Source organism: Natator depressus, chromosome 11 (assembly GCF_965152275.1).
Source record: "Natator depressus isolate rNatDep1 chromosome 11, rNatDep2.hap1, whole genome shotgun sequence".
Lineage (NCBI taxonomy): Eukaryota > Metazoa > Chordata > Testudines > Cheloniidae > Natator > Natator depressus.
The window spans coordinates 76,796,924-76,818,276 of record NC_134244.1 but is presented as its reverse complement, the minus strand read 5'-3'; the positions used below and the strand labels follow the sequence as shown (position 1 = coordinate 76,818,276).

Here is a 21,353-nt window from a genome sequence, read left to right as displayed (position 1 = left end):
GGAGCTGGCCCTGCTGCCGGCCCAGCTACACTCCGGCTCCTCCTGTGTCAGCTGTACGTGGTGCCCTTCACTTCCTGACCCAGACTTTGGCATCATTTTCTGGTGGCTCCTGGGAGGGACGGCCAGGGCTAGTAATTGGTTTCTCTGCTCCCCCGTACCAGACAGAGCTAGGGATGATGATGGAGGGTCTCCTAGCCAGGCCCGCAGCAGACATGGGGGGAGCCAGGGCTGCTCAGGCATTGAGGAATGAGCTGGGGTGTGAAGGTGGAAGGTCCGACCTTCGAGGGGAGTGCAAGCCCACGAGCTACCCTTCAGGAACGGCCCTGGCCGGCTGGGGGACACTCCTGGCCAGGCCTAGCCAGCAGGAAGGATACAGGAGGGCTGCAGCCCTGGCCCTTGAGCATGCCCAGTGTGATGAGAAGGCCCTGGGCACACAGGAGTGGCCAGGCCCAGCGGGCAGCCGGGCACCTCACAACGCTAAACCATGAGCCAACTGCACAATATTTGTTGCCAACCAGGAGGCTGCTTCACCTTGGAAAGGATTCGCCCCGGCAGTGACGAGCTGCACAGGGAGACACTGAGACAGCCCGACCGGCAACCCCTGGCACTGCCCAGGGGAGGCTGGGCTTTGAGTCCAGTTCTCAGCCCCCAACCTCTGCACCCCCCATTCTGCTGGGCGTCTCTACACCCGGCAGGTGATTCCAGGGGCCAGTCCCCGCTCCTGAGCCCAGCCAAGTAGAATGGCCACTAACTGCACCCCCACAGCAACCCCGGGGCTGCGGCAGCCCGTGTGTGCAGTGCTACGGCCCCCGCCGGACGCCAAGGCCCCGCCCTGCAACGACGTACCCGTGGCTGACGGTACCTCGGACGTAGCAGCGCTGATTTCCAGGTGCTGCTTACAAGCTAAGGCTGAGGATGTGCACACGTCTTTGCAGGCTCGGGGCCTCAAGCAGGGAGTCAGCCCCTGCAAGGGCTCCCAGCGCGGGGCTCGGGGGCAGAGGGATGTTCTGGCTGGATGACGTGTTTTTACAAAGGCATCACACCCGGCAAACTGGGCTGGTTTGTTGCAGCCGCATGGGCCGGTACATGAGTGAGGCTGGCCACAGAATGCAGGGCAACATGGGCAACATGGGCAACAAGGCTGGGCAACATGCTGGAGAGGAGCCTGGGAACCCAGCCGGCATTGTGAGGAGGGTCGAGATGCCACATCACGGCTGTGATATTCTGTGCTGAATAGGATTCCCACCTGTCGAATCGCACAAACCCAAACACCCTAACCCTGCCCCGAGGCCACACCCGTCTCCTGCCCCTTCTCTGAGGCCCTGCCCCTGCTCACTCCATCCCTCCTCCCTCCGTCGCTCCCTCTCCCCCCACACACACACTCACTTTCACAGGGCTGGGGCAGGAGGTTGGGGTGTGGGAGGGAGTGTGGGCTCTGGGATGGGGGGTGGGGCTGATGGGTTTGGAGTGTGGGAGAGAGCTCCAGTCCGGGACAGGGGTTTGGGGTGTGAGAGGGGGTGTGGGCTCGGGGAAGGAGTTTGGGTGCAGGAGGGGGCTCAGGGCTGGGGTTGAGGTGCAGGAGCGGGTGCCGGGTGCAGGCTCTGGGAGGAAGTTTGGGTTTGGGAGGGAGCTCCGGGCTGGGGCCAGGGGTTGGGGCGCAGAAGGGAGTGAGGGGTGCGGGCTCTGGGCGGCACTTACCTCCGGTGGCTCCCGAAAGCGGCGCCATGCCCCTGCAGCTGCCATTGGCCACGGTTCCCAGCCAATGGGCGCTGCAGATTCAGCGCTCGGGGCGGAGGCAGCGCACAGAGACCCCCTGGCCACCCCTGCCTGCGCCTAGGAGCTGCAGAGATATGCCGCCACTTCCGGGAGCCACACGGAGCCAGGGCAGGTAGAGAGCCTGCCTTAGCCCCACTGTGCCGCCCTCGCCAACTGGACTACTGGCTTAGTAAAATCTCCCAGATTGCTTTCAATAGCAACTGGAAGATTGACGCTGATTCCAGGAGACTCCCGGCCAAGCCTAGTGCTGAGCTGAGTTCTCCGTCCCAGTCGAGTGCCCTGAGCTGTGGCTGCATGCTAGTCCTGCTCCCTCTGTTTCAGTTCCTGACGCTGACTGTAGGAACACCGGGGTTCCCAGCAGAGCTGGGACGGTCCTGCACTGGTTTGGCTGCACAAGGTGGGATGCAGCAGCCTGTAGGGGCAGGAGGGTTTGGTTTGGGGTTTGAATACAGGAACCAGTGATGCCCTGGTCAATACAAATCCTAATCCGGAATCCAGGGACCTGATGAAAACAGCCGACTCTTAAGGAAAAGGAAAATGTTTCCCGGGACTGGTGTAATATCCCCTGGCTGCAGGGAGCAGACAGGGTGGGTTCTCATGTCCCCCCAGCCCCACGTACGGGTTGGGAACAGAGCAGTCCCTAGCCCAGCTAAGCTTTGGGCTGTGGGCTCTGCACGGCATCCCAGCACAGAGCTGATGCTAATGGTGCAGCTTCTTCTCCAACGTGGCCCCCGCACCCAGTGACCAGGGCTCCGTACCTTGTGTCCATGATGACCATGGCCATGCTTCTTATGCTTCTGCTTTTTATGATGCCCATGAGGACTACCTGGGGGATGACACCCAGGAGGGGGAGGGCATCCAGGTCCACCGGGCATCGGGGGTCCATGTGGGTGTCCATGAGGGTGGTGTCCATGCGGGTGGTGTCCATGAGGGTGGTGTCCATGCGGGTGGTGTCCATGCGGGTGTCCATGAGGGTGGTGTCCATGTGGGTGTCCATGCGGGTGGGGTCCATGCGGGTGTCCATGTGGGTGGGGCACACCAGGCCCAGGGCATACAGGACAGGGAGGAGGACAGACAGCAGGAGGGAATGGATTCATGCCAGGCCCGGGGTAAGGCCCAGAGCATGGTCCAGGGGGAGGGGGACAATTTGGCGCATATGGTGGGGGCATCCCACCAGGCGGTCCTGCCAGACCAAAGGAAAGAAGAGGAGATGCGTTAGGGACCACGGCACAGGCCCTTCCCCCATCCTGACAATGCCCCAGTCCATGGTGCAATCGCTTCGGCCAGACGACTCATGCCGAGAAGGGCATTGCCTGATTTCAGTGGCCTGCCAGCTCTGGAGTAAGGGGGCTGGGGGAGGCGAGGAGGCAGAATGGGGCCAGCATTTGGAGTTCCTTTCAAACCGGGCCATGAATCCGACCCACGTATATGTACACACATCATGCTACTGTTGGGCTGGGTGCTGCAGTCCTTACACAGGCAAATCTCCCAGGGACAGCCATGCTGTCTGTCTCACAGCCAATCCCTGCTTTGGCCACGGCCCCACACAGAGAGCCCTGAAAGCCATCTGTGTCCCCGTAGAACAGAGGAACTGCCCTTAGACTTAGGCCCAGGAAACAGCCCTTGATTTCCACAGCTTTAAGCAAAGCAGCCGGAAACAGCCCATCCTGGCCCCCACCCCGGCAAGCTGGCCTGTGCTGAGCCGGGGTCTCACCTGCATTCGGATGCCACATGTCGGGTGTGTCTGTCAGCACCTGCCAGGGGAGGAGAGTCCTGGTCAGAAGGTTTCTCCCCCCGACCCCACCCTCCATTCACCTGCCTCACACCCCTGGAGCCGCTCTCTGCACCAGCGCAGCAAACCACGGAAAAGCCCCATCAGCAGGGAGGCAGAACGGTCCCCGCCCGCAGCCTGCGCCCCCTGCACTGCCCCGCTGCCTGGGGAGGTCGGGGAGGGGGACACAGCCCTGCCTCCTCCCTGGGGAGTAGGGAGTGAGCAGGCCCTGCACCCCAGCACTGGGGCTCGGGTTCTGCTGGCCCTTGCCCACGCCCTCCCACAGATCCAAGCCGCGGCCAGGGCTGGGAGGTGCCAGGCACAGAGCTCAGTTCAGAGCCAGGAGCAGCAGCAACGGGCTATTGCCCCCCCAGGCTATGGCCTGTCTCCTCTTGGCCAGTGGTCTCCCAGCCAAGGGTTAGAGCAGCTCCTGGGGGCTCTGCCCAGCTCCGCTGTCCCTCCCACATGGGGCTGGGGCAGGCGGTGGTGCACACCAGCTCCCCCCACCTGCACGAGGAGGGGAGCTGCTGCCAGCGTGCGACGGCACCGCACACACACGCCCTGCTCCAGCTGGCTGCCAGCCTGGACGCCCGGCCTGCCTCTGCCACAAGCTGCTGGGTCACCTTGGGCACTTCCCCCGCCCCGTGGTCTGCCTTGGCGGCAGCTCCTCAGAGCAGGGCCTGTCCCAGTGCGTGTGCAGCACCCCGCACCAGGGACCCCTCAGCTCAGCTGGGGCACCATGGGGCTGCTGGAACACACAGCGCAAGGAACAGGAGCCGCAAACCCACAGGGCCGCTGCGCTCAGGGCCGTGTACTTCTCTGCCTTTTGGAATGGGGGATTGGCTCTGAGCTACCAGCCTGGAGCCACCTGAGCAGCGCTGTGTGTCCAGCCCTCTTGGCGTCATGCACTTAATGCCCTGACTGCCAATCCCGTGCAGCCTGGCACTGCTGGCACACAATGCCCACCGCACTCTGCTAGCCTGGCATTCCTACTGCCCATTGCAGCGTGTGCCCGGGCGCCTTACAGCACACAGCTGGCATCCCGCCGTCTCCAGACCGGCCTCTCCATAGCCAGCGGCTCTGGGCTAGATCGGGATTGCGCAGAGCCATGGGCGCTGGCTGGTGCAGACGTGGCACCCCCGAGGGCCACTGCCTATCTAATCTCCGAAGTCTGACTGCGCGGCTGGCCCTGGCAGACATGGCTCTGCTGCCGCAGACATGGAGAAGGTGAGACATGATTGGCATTTGGCCTTGCGGCAGTGCCCAGAGACCAACCAAGAGTGCCCTCCCCCGCCGTGCCAGGCACTGCACTAACCCAGTCCAAGAGACAATGTTTGCCCCAAATAGTTTAGGATCTAAACAGACTAGACAGACAAAGGCCGGGAGAAAGGGATCGAACACATGCGCTGAGGGAAACACACACACACACATACACACACACACACCCCCATAGCCGGGGAAAGTGTTGCAAGGAGCAATGCTATTTCAAGCCTAGCAAGCAGACTGAAGCTACTAAACAAAACTGCCTACGATACGAGCACGAGACGGTTACACAGACGCCGCTCCCTCTGGCTGCTCTCTCCGGTCTGGCTAAAATGTGCTGAGAGAACAGACCACAAGTCCCTTAAATACGCTCCCCCACCCTGCCCATCGTCGGCTAAGCCAGTGAGCAGCAGGGTGCACAGAGCACCAGAGACGCTGTGGGCAGGGTTGGGTACAATAAAGCTGCGTAACTGGCTTCTCACCTCTTGCCTCCCGTGTTGCCAGGCCCTGGCGCTGTGTACAAACATGACGTGAGTACTCCACACCCAGGTGAAGAGCGAAGGTCACAGTGGGCTGGGAAGGGCTGGCGCAGTGCCCTGCGTGGGACTTTGTTTAATCCCACTCCCGCTATTGTCCCACTGCAGGGCTCGACACTGGTCCTGCGCAGGGCTCCAGGCAGGTGCGCAGGCTGGAGGGGTGGGTGGTCACTTCCTCTCCTGGCTCAGCAGTGATAAATCATCAGCTGAGTGAAATGAGTCCTACTTATTCCGATTGCTCTTGGGCATGGGCCTTTCCCGTGCCCGCACTGTCATCAGCGCTCACCCCCGTGACTTCCATGGGCAGAGGCCCGGGCCTTGGGGGCAGGCTCTCCTTTCTGCTCTGGCCACCTAAACTGGGCATAAAGGTAAAGCTGATGTGGGTTGGGAACGTGCGTGCAGCCCCGGGGCCTGTGGATGGCGAACAGCACCAGGCACCCCCTGCCCCTCCCGCAGGGCCCAGCGGCCATGACGCGGCCCAGGGAGGAGGCGCTGCAGCTGCTCTCTCCAGACAGCAGGTACCAGCCCTCACCTACAGGCAGGGCCTGGAGGGGAGGTCAAGGCCTCGACAGGCCAGGGAACCCCACAGCATCTCCCCCCGCCTGCAGAGGGGAGAGGCCTGGGGCACCCAGGGCAGGGGGCTGGCAGTGAGGAGGAGCCTGGAGAGTCCTTGCGGAGCGGGAGGGGCAGGGCAGCCAGCTCTCGCAGTGACATCATGACCTCCGTGGACGCCGTCCCATCTGCCATGACATCATTGCCACGGCGGGCCCCCCCCCGGTGCCATGACATCATCACCACAGCAGAGGCCCACCCTTCTGACATGACAGAACTTACAGCCCTGTCTGGGATTGGCTGCTCTTCCCCAGGAGGCGGGGCAGTGGGGATGGCAGCCACTCAGCGCTGCTGCAGGAGGCAGAGGAATTTGGGGTCTGCTCCCTCCTGTGCCCAGTGGGTCAGTCTGACCCCACTCCCACCCCATGAGCACTGAGTCAAGCTGCTCCCGCAGTTCTGCCCCTACTCTCCCCTGCCATGCAGCACCAGCCCTGGGGCGGGGGGAGGGGGTGAAGAGCCCCTGGAGGGGCAGGTGTGGGGCTCAGGGGCAGAACTGCATGGGGCTGGGAAGGGGCATAGTCCCCGCTGGGTGGGGGAGGGGCAGGTATGTGGGGGGGGCACAGAGTTAATCACTAAGGATGTGGCACAGGGTGAAGCTGGGAGCTCTGTCCTGTCCAGCAGCCGCGAGAGCCCCTGCAGGGGCCACAATCACCTCCCTGTGCACCCCCAGCGAGCTGGCAGCACAGAGACTGTCACCCACACCCCTCCACCCTCCCCTAGCCCGGGGGGCGGGAGTCAGATGGCAAGGTCACAGCAAAATAGAGGGTATTTAAATCTCCTGAGTTTAAAGGTGAGAGTCCTGATTTTTAAACTTTTGGGGTAGGCAAAACTGAGGGACTGGGGGGCATGAGGGAGGGGTGATGGGGGTATGTGGGGCAGGGGCAGTGGTGCCAATCATTGCTTGGGGGAAGGGCAGCTGCTCAGGGGTACTGGAACAGTTTGTACCGTGGGGGGCCTGAACCAAACTGTAAGCCCTGGATATGGTGGAAACCACGACAAGCCAGGGGATTCAGTAGCCCCGCCAGCCCCCCTCGGGCCAGCACCTGTGGGGGTGGAGTGTGAGTAACACTCCTCAGTGAGCTGAGTCCGCGGGCAGGTGGTGCTTGGCGCGGCTAGCTCAGTGCCGTGCCTGTAGCAAGGTGAAGACGGCCAGGGGTGCGGTATTACCAGGCGGGTGAACAGAAGCAGTGGAAAGTGTCCAGAGTCAGACGACAGCACCGTGACAACGTGCCGGCTGGATGACTCATGTGGGCCGGTGTCGGACACTGGGCGCGGAGGGGGTATTTTTTCCTCTGATGTTTTTCCTGTCCGAGGCCCTGCTGACAAGCCATGGGGAACATGTACAGGAGTGGACAGTGGTGTGCTAACTGGCCCTACACATTTACCCTAAGTGAGCTCAGCTGTAACAAGTCCCAGTTCTTATTGTGATCCTGGCAGACCAGGTGCCAACTTATGCCAAGGCCCCGGGCCCCACCACCCACTGATAAGCGCATAGCTGGAGCAAGTCTGGCTCCCCTGTGTGTTTGCGTTGTTAAAACAGATGTTATGTTGCTACGAACATGTTTAGTGTGGAGACGTGAGGAAACCTGTGTTGGCTGCTGCATGCAGTGAACTCGCCGATGACCTCTGGATCCCATGCTGTAAAGTTATAATGAGTGTTTGCATTGTAAAGCTCTGTAACTGTGTAACTCCCCCATCAGGACAGCAGCGTTAAATGAGTGTAACGAGCTGCTCCTGCCCACAGAAACGCCCATTGAAACCAAATGAGCCATTGTGAAACGTCGAAGGACAACGACTGTGAATTGCTCCCCCCCCCAGCCACGAAGAGGGGACCTGCGTGTGAGCTCGTCCCAAAGGCTGGAACTCTGGGGGAAGGAAGGAAGGAAAATGCCTGACAACACACTGGATCTCCCGATGCTGCGTGCAATTCGGAGCAGGCAACATAAGCCAGGGATCCCCACTTCCTAGCTTGGGTTCGCTCTGGAGGCCATAGAAAGCGTGCACATTGCAGCAGTTTCTATTGCCTTTTGGAACTTAAGACTGTAGCTCATTTGTGTGTGTGTGTTTACCTGCTTTAGCCTAGTAAATAACTCTCTCATTTCTTTTTCTCAGCTAATAAATCTTTAGTTAGTTTATTATAGGATTGGGTACAAGCGTTGTCTTTGGGGAGAGATCTGAGGTACAGTTGAGCTGGGGTAAGTGACTGGTCCTTTGGGAGTGGGAATAACCAGACTATTGTGACTTTTGGTGGAAGGGCCCATCTATCACAAAGGCAGGCTCAGCTGTCTGTGACTCCATGGTAAGTCTGCTCTAGCGCTTGAGTTCACACCAGATACTTGAATCTACAACACACAACCCATTTGGGGTTTGTGCCCTGACTGTGAGCCACTCGCGACAGCCTTACACGAGACAAGTCGTAATAACCTACAACAATCAATGTTTATGGGAAAAGGTACGAAAGGGAGACAGACTGAATTTGACCAAAGTGACCTACTGCTGTCATTCAAAGAGTGTATTAAGATCATGCTGGGTAAACCAGAACAGCGTGAGACTGAAAATGTATGAACCAAAATTGGTAAGAACATAGGAGCGGCCACACTGGGTCAGACCAAAGGTCCATCTAGCCCAGCATCCTGTCTTCCGACTGTGATCAATGCCAGGTGCCCCAGAGGGAATGAACAGAACAGGGAATCATCCAGTGATCCATCCTCTGTTGTCCACTCACAGCATTTGGCAAACAGAGGCTAGAGACACCATCCCTGCCCATCTTGTGTTATGAGAAGAAGTAAATAACATTTCTTTTTTTACTTTCTCTGCACCAGTCATGATTTTATAGACCTCTATCATATCCTTTCTTAGTTGGCTCTTTTCCAAAATATGGAAGCTGTTTCGTACCCCTAATAATTTTTGTTGCCCTTCTCTGTACCTTTTCCAATTTCAATATTTTTTTTGAGATGGAGCAAGCTGATCTGCATGCAGTATTCAAGATGTGGGTGTACTGTGGATTTATATAGAGGCAGTATGATATTTTCTGTTTTATTATCTATCCCTTTCCTCATGATTCTTAACACTCTGTTCGCTTTTTTGACTGCCGCTGCACATTGAGTGGATGTTTTCAGAGAACCATCCACAATGATGCCAAGATCCCTTTCTTGACTGGTAACAGCTAATTTAGACCCCACCATTTTATATGTATAGTTGGGTTTATGCTTTCCAATGTACATTATTTTGCATTTATCAACATTGAATTTCATCTGCCATTTTGTTGCCCAATCACCCATTTTTGTGAGATTCTTTTATAACTCTTCTCAGTCTGCTTTGAGTAGTTTTGTATCATCTGCAGATTTTGCCACCTCACTGTTTACCCCTTTTTCCAGATCATTTATTAACATATTGAACAGCACCGGTCCCAGTACAGGGATAAGAGGGAAGGTCCTCTCATGGATCCCTAACTGGTTAAGAGATTGGAAACAAAGGGTAGGAATACATAGTCAGTTTTCAGAATGGAGAGAGGTAAATAGTCATGTCCCCCAGGGGTCTGTACTGGGACCAGTCCTATTCAACTTATTCATAAATGATCTGGGAAAAGGGGTAAACAGTGAGGTGGCAAAGTTTGTAGATGATACAAAACTACTCAAGATAGTTAAGTCCCAGGCAGACTGCGAAGAGCTACAAAGGGATCTCACTAACCTGGGTGACTGGGAAACAAAATGTATGCAGTGTAGCTGTAGCCAGGTCGGTCCCAGGATATTAGAGAGACAAGGTGGGGGAGGGAATATCTTTTATTGAACCAACTTCTGTTGGTGAGAGAGACACGCTTTCGAGCTACACAGAGCTCTTCTTCAGGTCTGGGGAAGGTACTCCCAGTGTCACAGCTAAGCACAAGGTTGAACAGATAGTTTAGCATAAGTAGTTAGCACATAATCTAAAAGACCATTCGAGGTGGAGTAACACGTTAACACCCCAGTAGTCAGAGGACAAAAAGAGGGGGTTAGTGGGTTACCGATTGTTGTAATCAGCCATAAGTCCAGTGTCTTTGGTAAGACCATGGTTTTTTGAGTCTAGCAAAATGATGAATTTAAGTACCAGGCGTGAAAGTGCTATGCAGGTTTCCTTCAAGGATGAGGACTCAGAGGTTGGAGATAGAGTGATTGCTTTGTGAGAAGTGTTCACCCACAGGTGATGGGAGCGTTCATCCAAGAGTGCAGTGATTGTCTGGTCTCACCCACACCGTTGTTATTTGGGGCAGTTAGGGCACTGGAGGAGGTACATCATATGTTGTGATAGGCATGTATCAGACCCTGGGGTCTGGGCAACAAAATGGCAGGGGAAATTCACTCTTGTAATACAAAGTAGTGCACATGGGATTATGTTTTCCAAACTATACATATAAAATGATGGGGTCTAAATTAGCTGTTACCACTCAAGAGAGAGATCTTGGAGTCACTGTGGATAGTTCTCTGAAATCATCCACTCAATGTGCAGCGGCAGTCAAAAAAGCGAACAGAATGTTGGGAATCGTTAGGAAAGGGATAGATAAGCAGACAGAGAATATCACGTTGCCTCTATATAAATCCACGGTACGCGCACATCTTGAACACTGCATGTAGTTCTGGTCACCCCATCCCAAAAAAAGATAGATTGGAACTGGTAAAGCTACGGAGAAGGACAACAAAAATGATTATTAGGGGTATGAAACAACTTCCATATGAGGAGAGATTAATAAGCCCAGGACATTTCAGGTTGAAAAAGAGATGCGTAAGAGAGAATATGACAGAGGTCTATAAAAGTGTGACTAGTGTGGAGAAAGTGAATAAGGAAGTGTTATTTACTCCTTCTCATAACACAAGAACTAGAGGCCACCCAATGAAATTAATAGGCAGGAGATTTAAAACAAACATAAGGAAGTATGTCTTCACACAACACACAGTCAATCTGTGGAACCAGTTGCCAGGGGATGTTGTGAAGGCCAGAACTATAGCAGGGTTCAAAAAAGAATGAAATAAGTTCATAGAGGCTAGGTCCATTGATGGCTATTAGCCAGGATGGGCAGCAGAGACACAACTCCATGTGCTGGGTGTCCCTAAACCTCGGACTGCCAGAAGTGGGGAGTGGATGATGGGGTGGATCACTCGATAAATTGCCCTGTTCTGTTCATTCCTTCTGGGGCACCTGGCATTGGTCACTGTCAGAAGACCAGATACTGGGCTAGATGGACCATTGGTCTGACCCTGTATGGCCATTCTGAAGTAAGGGCCTTACATTATAGCACAATGGTGCACTGGGTCATTCTTTTCAAAGTTATCTGCAAGCATGATGAACTCCATGAAAGCGAGGGGGCTATGGAAAGTAAAGTACCACAGTCACTCTCCCTTTGCTTATAAGACCCATGAAACCAAATAGCTAAGGCGGTGAAAGAGTATCCATTGGATGCGTGGTTATTGTCCCCAGCTCTTCCTTCTTCAAAACACCTCCCCGAACTTTGGGGGAAGTTGGCTGTTGTCAGACAACAGGGCAGCTCTGAGTTACGAGAAGCTGAAAGAAGAGAGGAGGCTTTTCATTCTTTGTAAAACTTCCTACCAGTCACTGGACCATGCCCTCTTGGCAAGGGCTGGCTGTGTTATCTTTGTCCTCACTGAGATCCGGTGTCGTGGGCTGCCTGGGACAGGAAGTGCTGAGCCGGATCACTCTCTCCTGTGGAAAGCCTTGCTGGAAGGGGTAGGGGGGCGGGGGGGGCATGAGGTTTTCCTTCCAAATTGCTCCACTGGTGGGATGGATTTGCCCCACAAACAGATCACAGGGCCTGTCTGCAAAGCCAGCAGTTCCCCAGGAGTTGCCTCAGCCCCTCTGTGGAGGTTCTGGGGGCTGGTCGCCCCTGGCTCGCTGGCAGTCTGGCTCTTTGGAGTTGTGCTGCCAGGCCCTTTCCTACCAGCAGAGCACCCAAGGTCGCCCTCGCAGCAGGATCCCGGCCACACTGGTGGTGGCGCCCCGTGTGTACGGGAACAGCACAGATACCACCTGGCCTCTGCCGATGCTGGAGCCACTGCCCTGGTGCGGCAGAGCCCATGTGCTGCCTGTGAGACTCTCCCCCCCCGGAAAAGCCCTAAAATGCAGCCTATGAGGTCACAGGGGGAGAAATGAGCCTATTCCCCCAGAGCCCAGCCTCATTGCTGCAGCCCCAGCCCCTCCAGAGGGCAAACCAGGGCCGACGGGCCCCAGGCAGGGAGGGGGAGAGCTGGGCCACCATTACCCAGTCCCATCTCTCTTTGGCCCTCCAAGGCCTCACCTGTGCAGATGACGGAGACTCTGCAGCTTTGGGGGGGGGACGGGGTGGGAAGGGGCAGGGCAGGGGACAGCCACTCTGCACTGCCTGCACCGCGTGGTAACAGGTGGAAATCCACCCCACAGCTGCAGCAAGGGGAAGGTTGGTGCTGCAGGGAGAACCCAGGGCCAAGCCACTGCATAGGAGCCATGCTGTTGCAGGGATGGGCAGGCCAGGCAGTAGGTAGAGGGAAAGGCGTCCCACGGGGAGCTGCAGGGCAGCTTCGAGTTCCCCACTGATCAGCTCCCCTCCACGGCTCACGCTGCTTCCCTGGGAGGGTGTGACATCCCTTCGCACCACAAGCCCTGACCCAGAGTACTGGCCACCGGCCACGGGTGAAGTCTGCGCTGGCCGCAGCCGTGGGCCCGTTACGGGACCGGAGAGCATGGTCTGTCTGGGCAAGGACAGCTACCTCATGACGAGACCACAAGAGGAGCGAGAACATTTCAGGTTTGTATTCTGTGCAGTTGGGCCAGCCGAGCCAGGCCTCAGCCCTAGCACTGCCAACGAGCGGCCCCCCTCTCTCACTGCCCCCGGCCCTCCAGCAGCTCCAGGACCAACGCCGCGCTCTGCTGGGCCTCCGCCAAGAAGCCGGAGACTCTGCCGTGCGTCTGTGTGTAAAAAGAAAGTGAATTGTTTCCCACTGAAAGGGCAGCGGAACTATTTCCTCTTCCCCAGCCCCCGTCCCGGGGGTCCCCCCTCTTGCACTGTGTATATTCCCCTCATCCCAGGCGGGGTCCCTTGTCAGATGTGGATGCAGCACACGGGGAGCTACGTTTCCAGAGCCTGCCCCGCGCCCCCAGCCTGAGGCGCGAGCGCCCACAGGCCAAAGAGGAGCTTCCCGCCCAATCCATTGTAACAGCTGAACGGGCCAGCACCCTCTCCCAGCAGGCTTCCCTTGCAGTTAACGGTTCGCGCTTCGGGACAAACTCAGCAGTGATGTCAGTTACGTGTAGGGTTGCCCGGTGTCCGGTTTTCGACTGGACCGTCCTGTCGAGAAGGGACCTTGGCGGCTCCAGTCAGCACCACTGACGGGACTGTTAAAAGTCCGGTCGGTGCAGTGGGGCTAAGGCAGGCTCCCTACCCGGCTCTGTGCAACTCCCGGGACGTGGCCGGCGTCTGCCTCTGGCTCCTAGTCAGAGGGACACCTCTGCGCACTGCCCCCACCCCCACACCCCAACCCCCTGCCCCATTCCACATCCCCCTCACACACCCTGAACCCCTCATTTCTGTCCCCACCCCAGAGCCTGCACCCCAGCCCAGAGCCCATACCCCCTCCCACGCCCAAACCCTCTGCCTCAGACCGGAGCCCCCTCCCACACCCCAAGCTCCTGCCCCAGCCTGGAGCCCTCTCCTGAACCCCAAACCCCTTATCTCCAGCCCCACCCCAGAGCCCATACCCACAGCTGGAGTCCTCAGCGCCACTCCCCCCTGCGCCCCAACCCTCTGCCCCAGCCCGGTGAAAATGAGCGAGTGAGCGAGGGTGGGGGAGAGCGAGTGATGGAGGGAGGGGGATGGAGTGAGCAGGGGCATGGCCTCGGACAAGGGGAAGGGCAGGGCAAGGGTGTTCTGTTTGCTGCAAATAGAAAGTTGGCAACCCTAGTTACGTGCATGGTGTAAATGGGTTCAAAGTGGGTGTGAGTGCTAATGTGGTTAAGGCAGCTGGCCTGAATTGGGCATTTAGTGGGTGAGCAGCATGAGAAGTCACTATTGGGCGAGGTGAGATAAGCAGCGCCCTGCCCCACACCCCCATCTCCTGATTCTTCAACACTTTCTCCCCAAAAGGGGCTCAGAGGCCTGTGGCTTTTGATGGTTCCAGCAGTAGGTAACATTTTCCAAAGCACCTAAGTGACTTAGGAGACTATGGCTCCGGATTTACACTCCTAAGTCACTTGGGAACTTTTGAAACTTGTGCCTAGCGGCTCAACAGCTTGTCACTTTCTGCAGGCCCCGGGCTTGTTTCTCTCCTCCCGTCCTGCGGGTCTCAGTTTCCCCATGTAAGGAGCCCAGCGCACAGTGGACCAGCACCGGAACAAGTGAGACTGGAAAGGAAATGAAAAACCTGTCCCTCCACAGGGCCACAGAGTATCCTCTGGTCCTTGCAGCAGGGAGTGCCACAGGATGGCTGGCGTACAAGTCGTTTCCCAGGCAGCAGGGCAATGGAGCTGGTGTGTTGGATGGCCCAACGAGCCAGGGCAAGAGATGCGGCATTTGTCTGAGCTCCCCTGATCTGGCTTCGGGAGGCTCCTGATTGCTATGGCGCCCTGAGATGCACCAGATACCACACGAGCGACACAGCCGGGCAGGGCGGCTCTGAGAAGGGGCCAGTGTTTCACTGGGATGGTGCAAGGTTGGCTGGCTGGAGTGTACTAACTGTGCTGCTCTCATACCCTTGAACTTGCCCATTGTTTTAAATTCCCGAAAGGGCAGGGGAGCAGCAGAAGAGCCCGTGCCCTACAGGGGGCAAAGAGGCAGAGGCAGTGACCAGACTGCCCTGGGGTGGCACTGTGAATTACTCCCTGGGCTCTCTCTGGAAGGCTGAGGGACAGACTCAGTGTGCACGCCACACACGGGGCTAAGCGGGCTGCTTCCCCCTCCGGAGCGAAGAACTACTTCGTGGGGCCTTTACCCCCCAGCAGGAGCTCCTGGGCCAGCCACGGGGCAGGAGAGAGGGTGCTGGGGACAAGAGACAGCCTGTTCCTACATCCCAGCTCTTCCCAGGCTGCCATAAGGACTACAGCACTCTGGCAGCTAGACACAAGTTTAGGCAGCCCTCAGAGTAGGGGGCCCTACACTGGGCTCCCCCCTGGAGCAGGGCTGAAGTGGGGCACAGAGAGTATCCACAGGAGAGGTGTAATTCTAGCCTGCAGTGCCATCGCCTGACACATCTCTCCCCCACCGGGCAACAGCCCAGGGGCAGGTGAAGGTTCAGACACATTACGCCTCCTCGGGACCCTGTGTCCCCAGCAAGGGCCTGGGGGACAACTGGAGGAGCGACCTACCTCCTTCCTGAAGGCTTCATCCGTTATATCTTTCAGGTTGGTCACCACATTGAAATAGGCACCAAACACTCCCGCTTCCAGTGCTTTAGCCGCCACCTGAATGCAAGTGTTAAAGGCATGTGTGAGGAGCTACCTGCATAGCTTACGTATGCCGGGCTACCCCTTCCTTGCTGTAAATTGGCACGGCTCCTCCAACCTCAACAGCCTGAGGCTGATTTACACCCACAAAGATCTGGCCCAGGGAGTGGATCGTGTCCAGATACCGATACTCAGACCAACACTCCAAACTGCCCATGAGGTGGCACTTGTCAGCTGTAGATCTCAAAGGAGGGGAGCATTATTGTCCCCTTCCGACGGTCAACATTTTCTAAAGATGCCACTGGTTTTGGCCATCAGAACCTGCCAAAAATTTAGGCAGCTAAAATCAGTGGCTAACTTTGAACCCGTTGGCTGAAGTGACTTGCCCAAACTCAGACAATGAGCCACTGGCAGGTCCTCCACCTCTCATTCTGGCAGCCTGGCCACTGGACCTTGCTGGTACAAGACAGCAGGGGATGTGGGACAGACTCTGGGGCACTGCACTTCTGTGGCAAGTCAGAAAAATTATGGCCACCACCGGGATTTTTCCACTGCTTGGGCAGAGATGTGGATGGTCCAGTGGTCAGGGCGCTTGCCTGGGACTTGGGAGACGTAGGATCAGTTCCCTGCTCAATCACAAATTTCTTGGGCAGATCACTTAGTCTCTCCAGACCTGAGTTCCCCACCTGTACCATAGCAGTAATATCCTCCAGGGGGGAGGTGAGGATTGCATTACAGATTGTAAGTGCTCAGTCTGGTGAGGGGAGTCATACAAGTACCAGTGATCGACAGACCGTTTGCTTCCTAACAACAAAAACGAGAATCTGTACAAGTCCTCCCACTGCTCAAAGGCAGATTTCTTCCATTCTGCACGCCAGCTGGGCCAAACTTCTTAAAGAGCTGCGAAAGACTCGGAGCCCACTGCCAGCACTCAGGCCAGTACCTGGAGATCTGATTTGCAAGCGAGGTTCCCATACTGAGCCATCTCTTTTAACATGGGCCACAAGGCGTTCACTTTCTCTGCCAGTGAGAAGGGGACACCTACAGCCTTCTTCAGCCCCTGCTGCATAGCAGCTGTGCGCCTGCGAAAGGCAAGACATAAAGTGAACCTGACTGCAAAAGGCAAGCAGGGAAACCATTGTGAGAAGGGGTGATATCGCACCATGGACACTAGTCTGGCCAAACCATTAGGCAAATACGTTGGTTTTAGGTTCTATTTGCTCATCCAAAAATGATCCACCCTGTGATGAGTTAACAATATGCCTTTCCACAGAGCATGGGGCATACACAAAAAATGATTAACAAACACTGAAAGTAGGACAAATGTCCAAAAAAATCCACCCAAACGCCCACCATTCAGGGCAACTCACTGACTCTGCTGCCCCCATAAGAAGCCTGAGGGAAGCCAAACTTTAGCTTTGCAGTATGGTGTGAGGATTTCCTTCTCTCTCTCACACACACACACAAAATGAGGGCCTGAGCCACAGCCCACTGAAGCCAATGAGAGCCCCTCCATTGACTTCGGTAGCTCTGGGTCAGGCCATTGGCCTTCAGCTCATTCCAGCGGCTACCCCAGGGGATCATACGCCAGAGTTTGTGTTTCAGCTCTTCACACAATACAAACTTTTCTCTCTCTTCTGGCGTGTTCTTAGGCAGCTTCATCGCATCCTGTTGAGAAACAAACAAACAAACATGCATCAGACCAAGGATGCTGGAGATGGAAGAACTACCCCAAATAAAGTACAGCTCCTTGAGCCTTCGCCCTTCCCCACTGCCTGACCCCAGCATGGGCCTGTCTGCACAAAGGGGGAATGTTTCCATCCGGGTGGTGTGTTTATATCCCACTGCTGGCTGAAGTGACATGCCAGTCACCCTCCACTGAGGACGCTGCCCTGCCGTGCACAGTAAAGTTGCCCGGCAGTTGCTTAGTCACATCAAGGCTGGGGCGGACCCTCAGTGTTGGGATGAAGAAGACAGAACTGCCCCCTTCTCTTTGCTCTTCTGCCTAGCCGAGTGCTGGTGCCGGAGGGAATCTGTCCCACTGGGCACGGGAGGACATTCCTTGGCGTGCCACCCTTCCGGTCACTCTTTGCTGCGACTCTCAGCCTGAACACCTGTGGGAACGGATGGCTCAGTGTGATGGCTGCAATGCAACCCTGGGGAGCCAGAGTGCAAAACTAGCGGGGCAGGGCCCCAGGAGCAGCTCCGGGCACCCTGGGCACTCAAGCAGGCTGTGGATCTGTGAGGGGCAGGCTCACATGTTGTGCAGTGCTTTCTCTGCCCCTCGTCATCCTCCCATTCAACTGGTTTGTGCTCGTTCGTTCTGTCGTAGGTCTCTTCTTGTTACGCAGCAGCACCCTGGTGTGCCCTGTACGTATCTCTGTGCAGGAAGAGTCCTTTGCTTGCTTCTCTCCTCGCAGCCTGATCCGTGGAGCCGATCTCTCAGCACAGACAAGACAGCTAAATCGTGAGAGATTTTAGGATCCGCCTTTGATGTATCCTGTAAGGTCACTGGAATGTCATCCGCATGGATTTGGTTTGTTGTATTAATTTGGCTTTGGGGCTGTTCTTAGTTAGATACAATGCACCTTTCCTGAACTCTGGCTTATCGCACTGTTTCATTTCAGAATTCAGGGCCAGGCCCTCAGCTGGTTGAACTCTGCCCAGGCTCACTGATCTCGATGGAGCTGCAGGGATTCTCATTAGCGGAGGATCTGGTCCTCTCTACCTGTCATTATGTCTATGCCCAGGAGACATTGGCAAGCTCAGCCCTCCACCTAAGCAGGGCTAAGTAGGAAATCTACCACAGGCAACTATCAAGTCAGCCAAAATTTTGCAGAGAGTCCCAGCATAGCTCCTTAGCTTTACCCAGAGCATCACGCTATGGGAACGACCAGAGAGAGAGCAGGCTTGCGAGCAGTCCCCACATATAAAGGGGTGAGAAATGGAGAGACGTGCAGCTTGTGCAGTGCTTAGAAACCTCACTCACCATGTAACTGCTGAAGGCAAGTGAGTCCGTGTCCACCATGACGATCAGCTCATTCATGGCCTGATGGAACGGAGGGATCAGCTTCCTCATGACCAATTCCAGTGCCTCAAACTGACGCTTCCCGTAGGACATCAGCCCCACCATGCAGCCCAGAGCTGCCCCCTGCAAGGAGACATGGCGAAAGCTCCACGCGTGTGCTCTCCTCCAGCCACAAGAGACATTAACCTGAGTGGATTGCCATTGCCATTCCCCCCACGACACACACACACCACCATGCCCGCGACTGGGCAAAGAGCCCCCAACCTGCCCAGGAAGAGTGCAGCGAGACACTCAGATGAAGGACGAGGGATACTTGGGCACTAAAGAATCAGCCAGGAAGCGCTATTTGGAAGAGAGCTGAATGTGAAGCCAGCAGTGAGACCATGCCAGACGCAGGCGAGTGAGTACAACAGTTACCACATATCACTTTCACTGGGCCACCGAGGAGGCTGATTTGCCACGTCCCATTGCCAAGAGGCCCACCAGCCCAGAGTGCACTCTGCACTGCCCGACAGCTGCTGGAAGGGGGCGCCTGCTTGTTACATGCACCTGGCTTCTGAGACTTCCTCAGTGACCTCAGCCAGGTGGCTACACTGGCCCAACTGCAAAGGTATTATTTGTCAAAGGCGATGAATGTCAGGGTCTGAATGAGCTCTCCCCTGCCATCTAGTGATGGACTGGGGGAAAAGACCTCACGAGCAGGCCATATTTGCATAGACACGCCTAATCTGCCAAGGTGCTCAGCAGATGGATCTGCTTTGCCAAAGTGATCGATCTGGGCTGTTTTGGATTAAAATTCACTTTAGTGTTGGATACGCGGTAATGAAATGTTGTGCTTATTGTACGAGTAAAGGGCAGCAAAACAGCACTTAATATGTCCTACTTGAGGGGGGTCACCCTCACTTGCTAAGCACAGGTAGTGATGCCAAAGCCAAATCGGGGGGGAATGGGTGTTCCTGTCTGGAGGTGTAAACTCTGTTTAAAGAGTCTTAGACACCGTTTGATCCTCCCTGTAGTGTTTAAAGATGGAGATGATTGGACTCAATGGGGAGCCTTTGTTTCATCTACAGTAGAACCTCAGAGTTACAAACACCAGAGTTATGAACTGACCAGTCAACTACACACCTAATTTAGAACTGGAAGGGGGGAGTTTTAGCTCAGTGGTTTGAGCATTGGCTTGCTAAACCCAGGGTTGTGAGTTCAATCCTTGAGGGGGCCATTTAGGGATCTGGGCCAAAAATGGGGATTGGTCCTGCTTTGAGCAGGGGGCTGGACTAGATGACCTCCTGAGGTCCCTTCCAACCCTGATATTCTATGATGCGGAATTAGGCAGCCGCAGAGACACACACAAAAAGCCAATACAGTTCAGTGCTGTGTTAAACATACAGTACTAAAAAAAAATAGAACCATAGAATCATAGAATATCAGGGTTGGAAGAGACCTCAGGAGGTCATCTAGTCCAACCCCCTGCTCAAAGCAGGACCGATCACCAATTAAATCATCCCAGCCAGGGCTTTGTCAAGCCTGACCTTAAAAACTTCCAAGGAAGGGGATTCCACCACCTCCCTAGGTAACGCATTCCAGCGTTTCACCACCCTCCTAGTGAAAAAGTTTTTCCTAATATCCAACCTAAATCTCCCCCACTGCAACTTGAGACCATTACTCCTTCTCCTGTCATCTGCTATCACTGAGAACAGTCTAGATCCATCCTCTTTGGAACCCCCTTTCAGATAGTTAAAAGCAGCTATCAAATCCCCCCTCATTCTTCTCTTCCGTAGACTAAACAATGCCAGTTCCCTCAGCCTCTCCTCGTAAGTCATGTGTTCCAGACCCCTAATCATTTTTGTTGCCCTTTGCTGGACCCTCTCCAATTTCTCCACATCCTCCTTGTAGCGTGGGGCCCAAAACTGGACACAGTACTCCAGATGAGGCCTCACCAGTGTCGAATAGAGGGGAACGATCACGTCCCTCGATCTGCTGGCAGATCTGCAATGTTCTGCAGTTCCATCACTTGGCCTGCTCCTTAGTTTTTAAGGTCAGGCTTGACAAAGCCCTGGCTGGGATGATTTAGTCGGGGATCAGTCCTGCTTGGAGCAGGGGGTGGGACTAGGTGACCTCCTGAGGTCCCTTCCAACCCTGATGTTCTATGATTCTAACACAGCATGGCAGCTAGGGGGAGCAGCCCGCGGCAAGCCGAAGGGGTGGAGCCAGCAGAGACAGCGGTGAACAGTGGCAAAGGTGGCAGCAAGCAGCGGTGAGAACAATGGCAGCAAGTGAGCAGCGGCAGAGGCCTCTTAGAGTCACCCGGGGCAGTGTGTAGTTTTCCAGATGGGGGCTCGAGCCAGTTCTGGTGTGCATTGTTAAAGAGATTCCCCTAGATAGTGACCCCAGCCCCTGTTGCTGCCAACACCCCCTGGTAGACGAGCTACAGCAGGGGTTCTCAAACTGGGGGTCGGGACTCCTCAGGGGGTCGCAGGGTATTACATGGGGGGTCATGAGCTGTCAGCCTCCACCCCGAACCCTGCTTTGCATCCAGCATTTATAATGGTGTTAAATATATTTAAAAGTGTTTTTAATTTATAACGGGGGGTCGCACTCAGAGGCTTGCTATGGGAAAGGGGTCACCAGTACAAAAGTTTGAGAACCCCTGGGCTACAGTTTCTCCTACTACTCACTTGTGGACAATGTCAGTGTTTGACTTAGAGTGGGCTCCCACCCCACCCAGGGCAGGCTCTCCACCCCGCTAGGAAGCAGTCGCCCTGCTGTAACACAGGAGAGCCAAGCGCAAACCTACCAGAGCAGACATTGCTGCAGACACCGATCCTCCCCCAGGAGCTGCTGACCTCGCACCAACGGCACGCACGAACGTGTGGAGAGACTTGGACACCAAGCCTCCGTCTGCCTCACCGTTCTGCACCAGGTACCTGCCAACAGCAAATCAGGAGGAACTCAGCCCTTCCCTGCT

At 55.8% G+C, this 21,353-nt stretch overlaps 1 protein-coding gene and 1 long non-coding RNA gene across 3 annotated transcripts in view; both read right to left on the bottom strand.

Annotated features, from left to right (window-relative positions):
• Window positions 1-2,793: 2,793 nt before the first annotated feature.
• Window positions 2,794-5,428, bottom strand: LOC141996264 (uncharacterized). The gene is made up of 3 exons (XR_012641515.1): window positions 5,293-5,428; window positions 3,491-3,530; window positions 2,794-2,959 (listed from the first exon to the last, which is right to left on the bottom strand). It is a non-coding gene; the product is annotated as an uncharacterized LOC141996264 (long non-coding RNA).
• Window positions 5,429-12,754: 7,326 nt separating this feature from the next.
• Window positions 12,755-21,353, bottom strand: part of FTCD (formimidoyltransferase cyclodeaminase) — a 40,209-nt gene continuing 31,610 nt past the window's right edge. The window contains exons 9-14 of one of the 2 annotated variants that reach the window (XM_074968215.1): window positions 21,183-21,312; window positions 18,350-18,511; window positions 16,985-17,028; window positions 16,304-16,442; window positions 15,283-15,378; window positions 12,755-12,891 (exon numbers count right to left, since the gene is read on the bottom strand). In XM_074968215.1, coding sequence (XP_074824316.1) covers window positions 12,805-12,891; window positions 15,283-15,378; window positions 16,304-16,442; window positions 16,985-17,028; window positions 18,350-18,511; window positions 21,183-21,312 — 658 coding nt within the window. In that variant the 3' untranslated portion in view covers window positions 12,755-12,804. Of the gene's footprint in view, window positions 12,892-15,282; window positions 15,379-16,303; window positions 16,443-16,984; window positions 17,029-17,069; window positions 17,861-18,349; window positions 18,512-21,182; window positions 21,313-21,353 lie in introns of those variants that run through there. The other variant, XM_074968216.1, reaches the window with a different exon arrangement.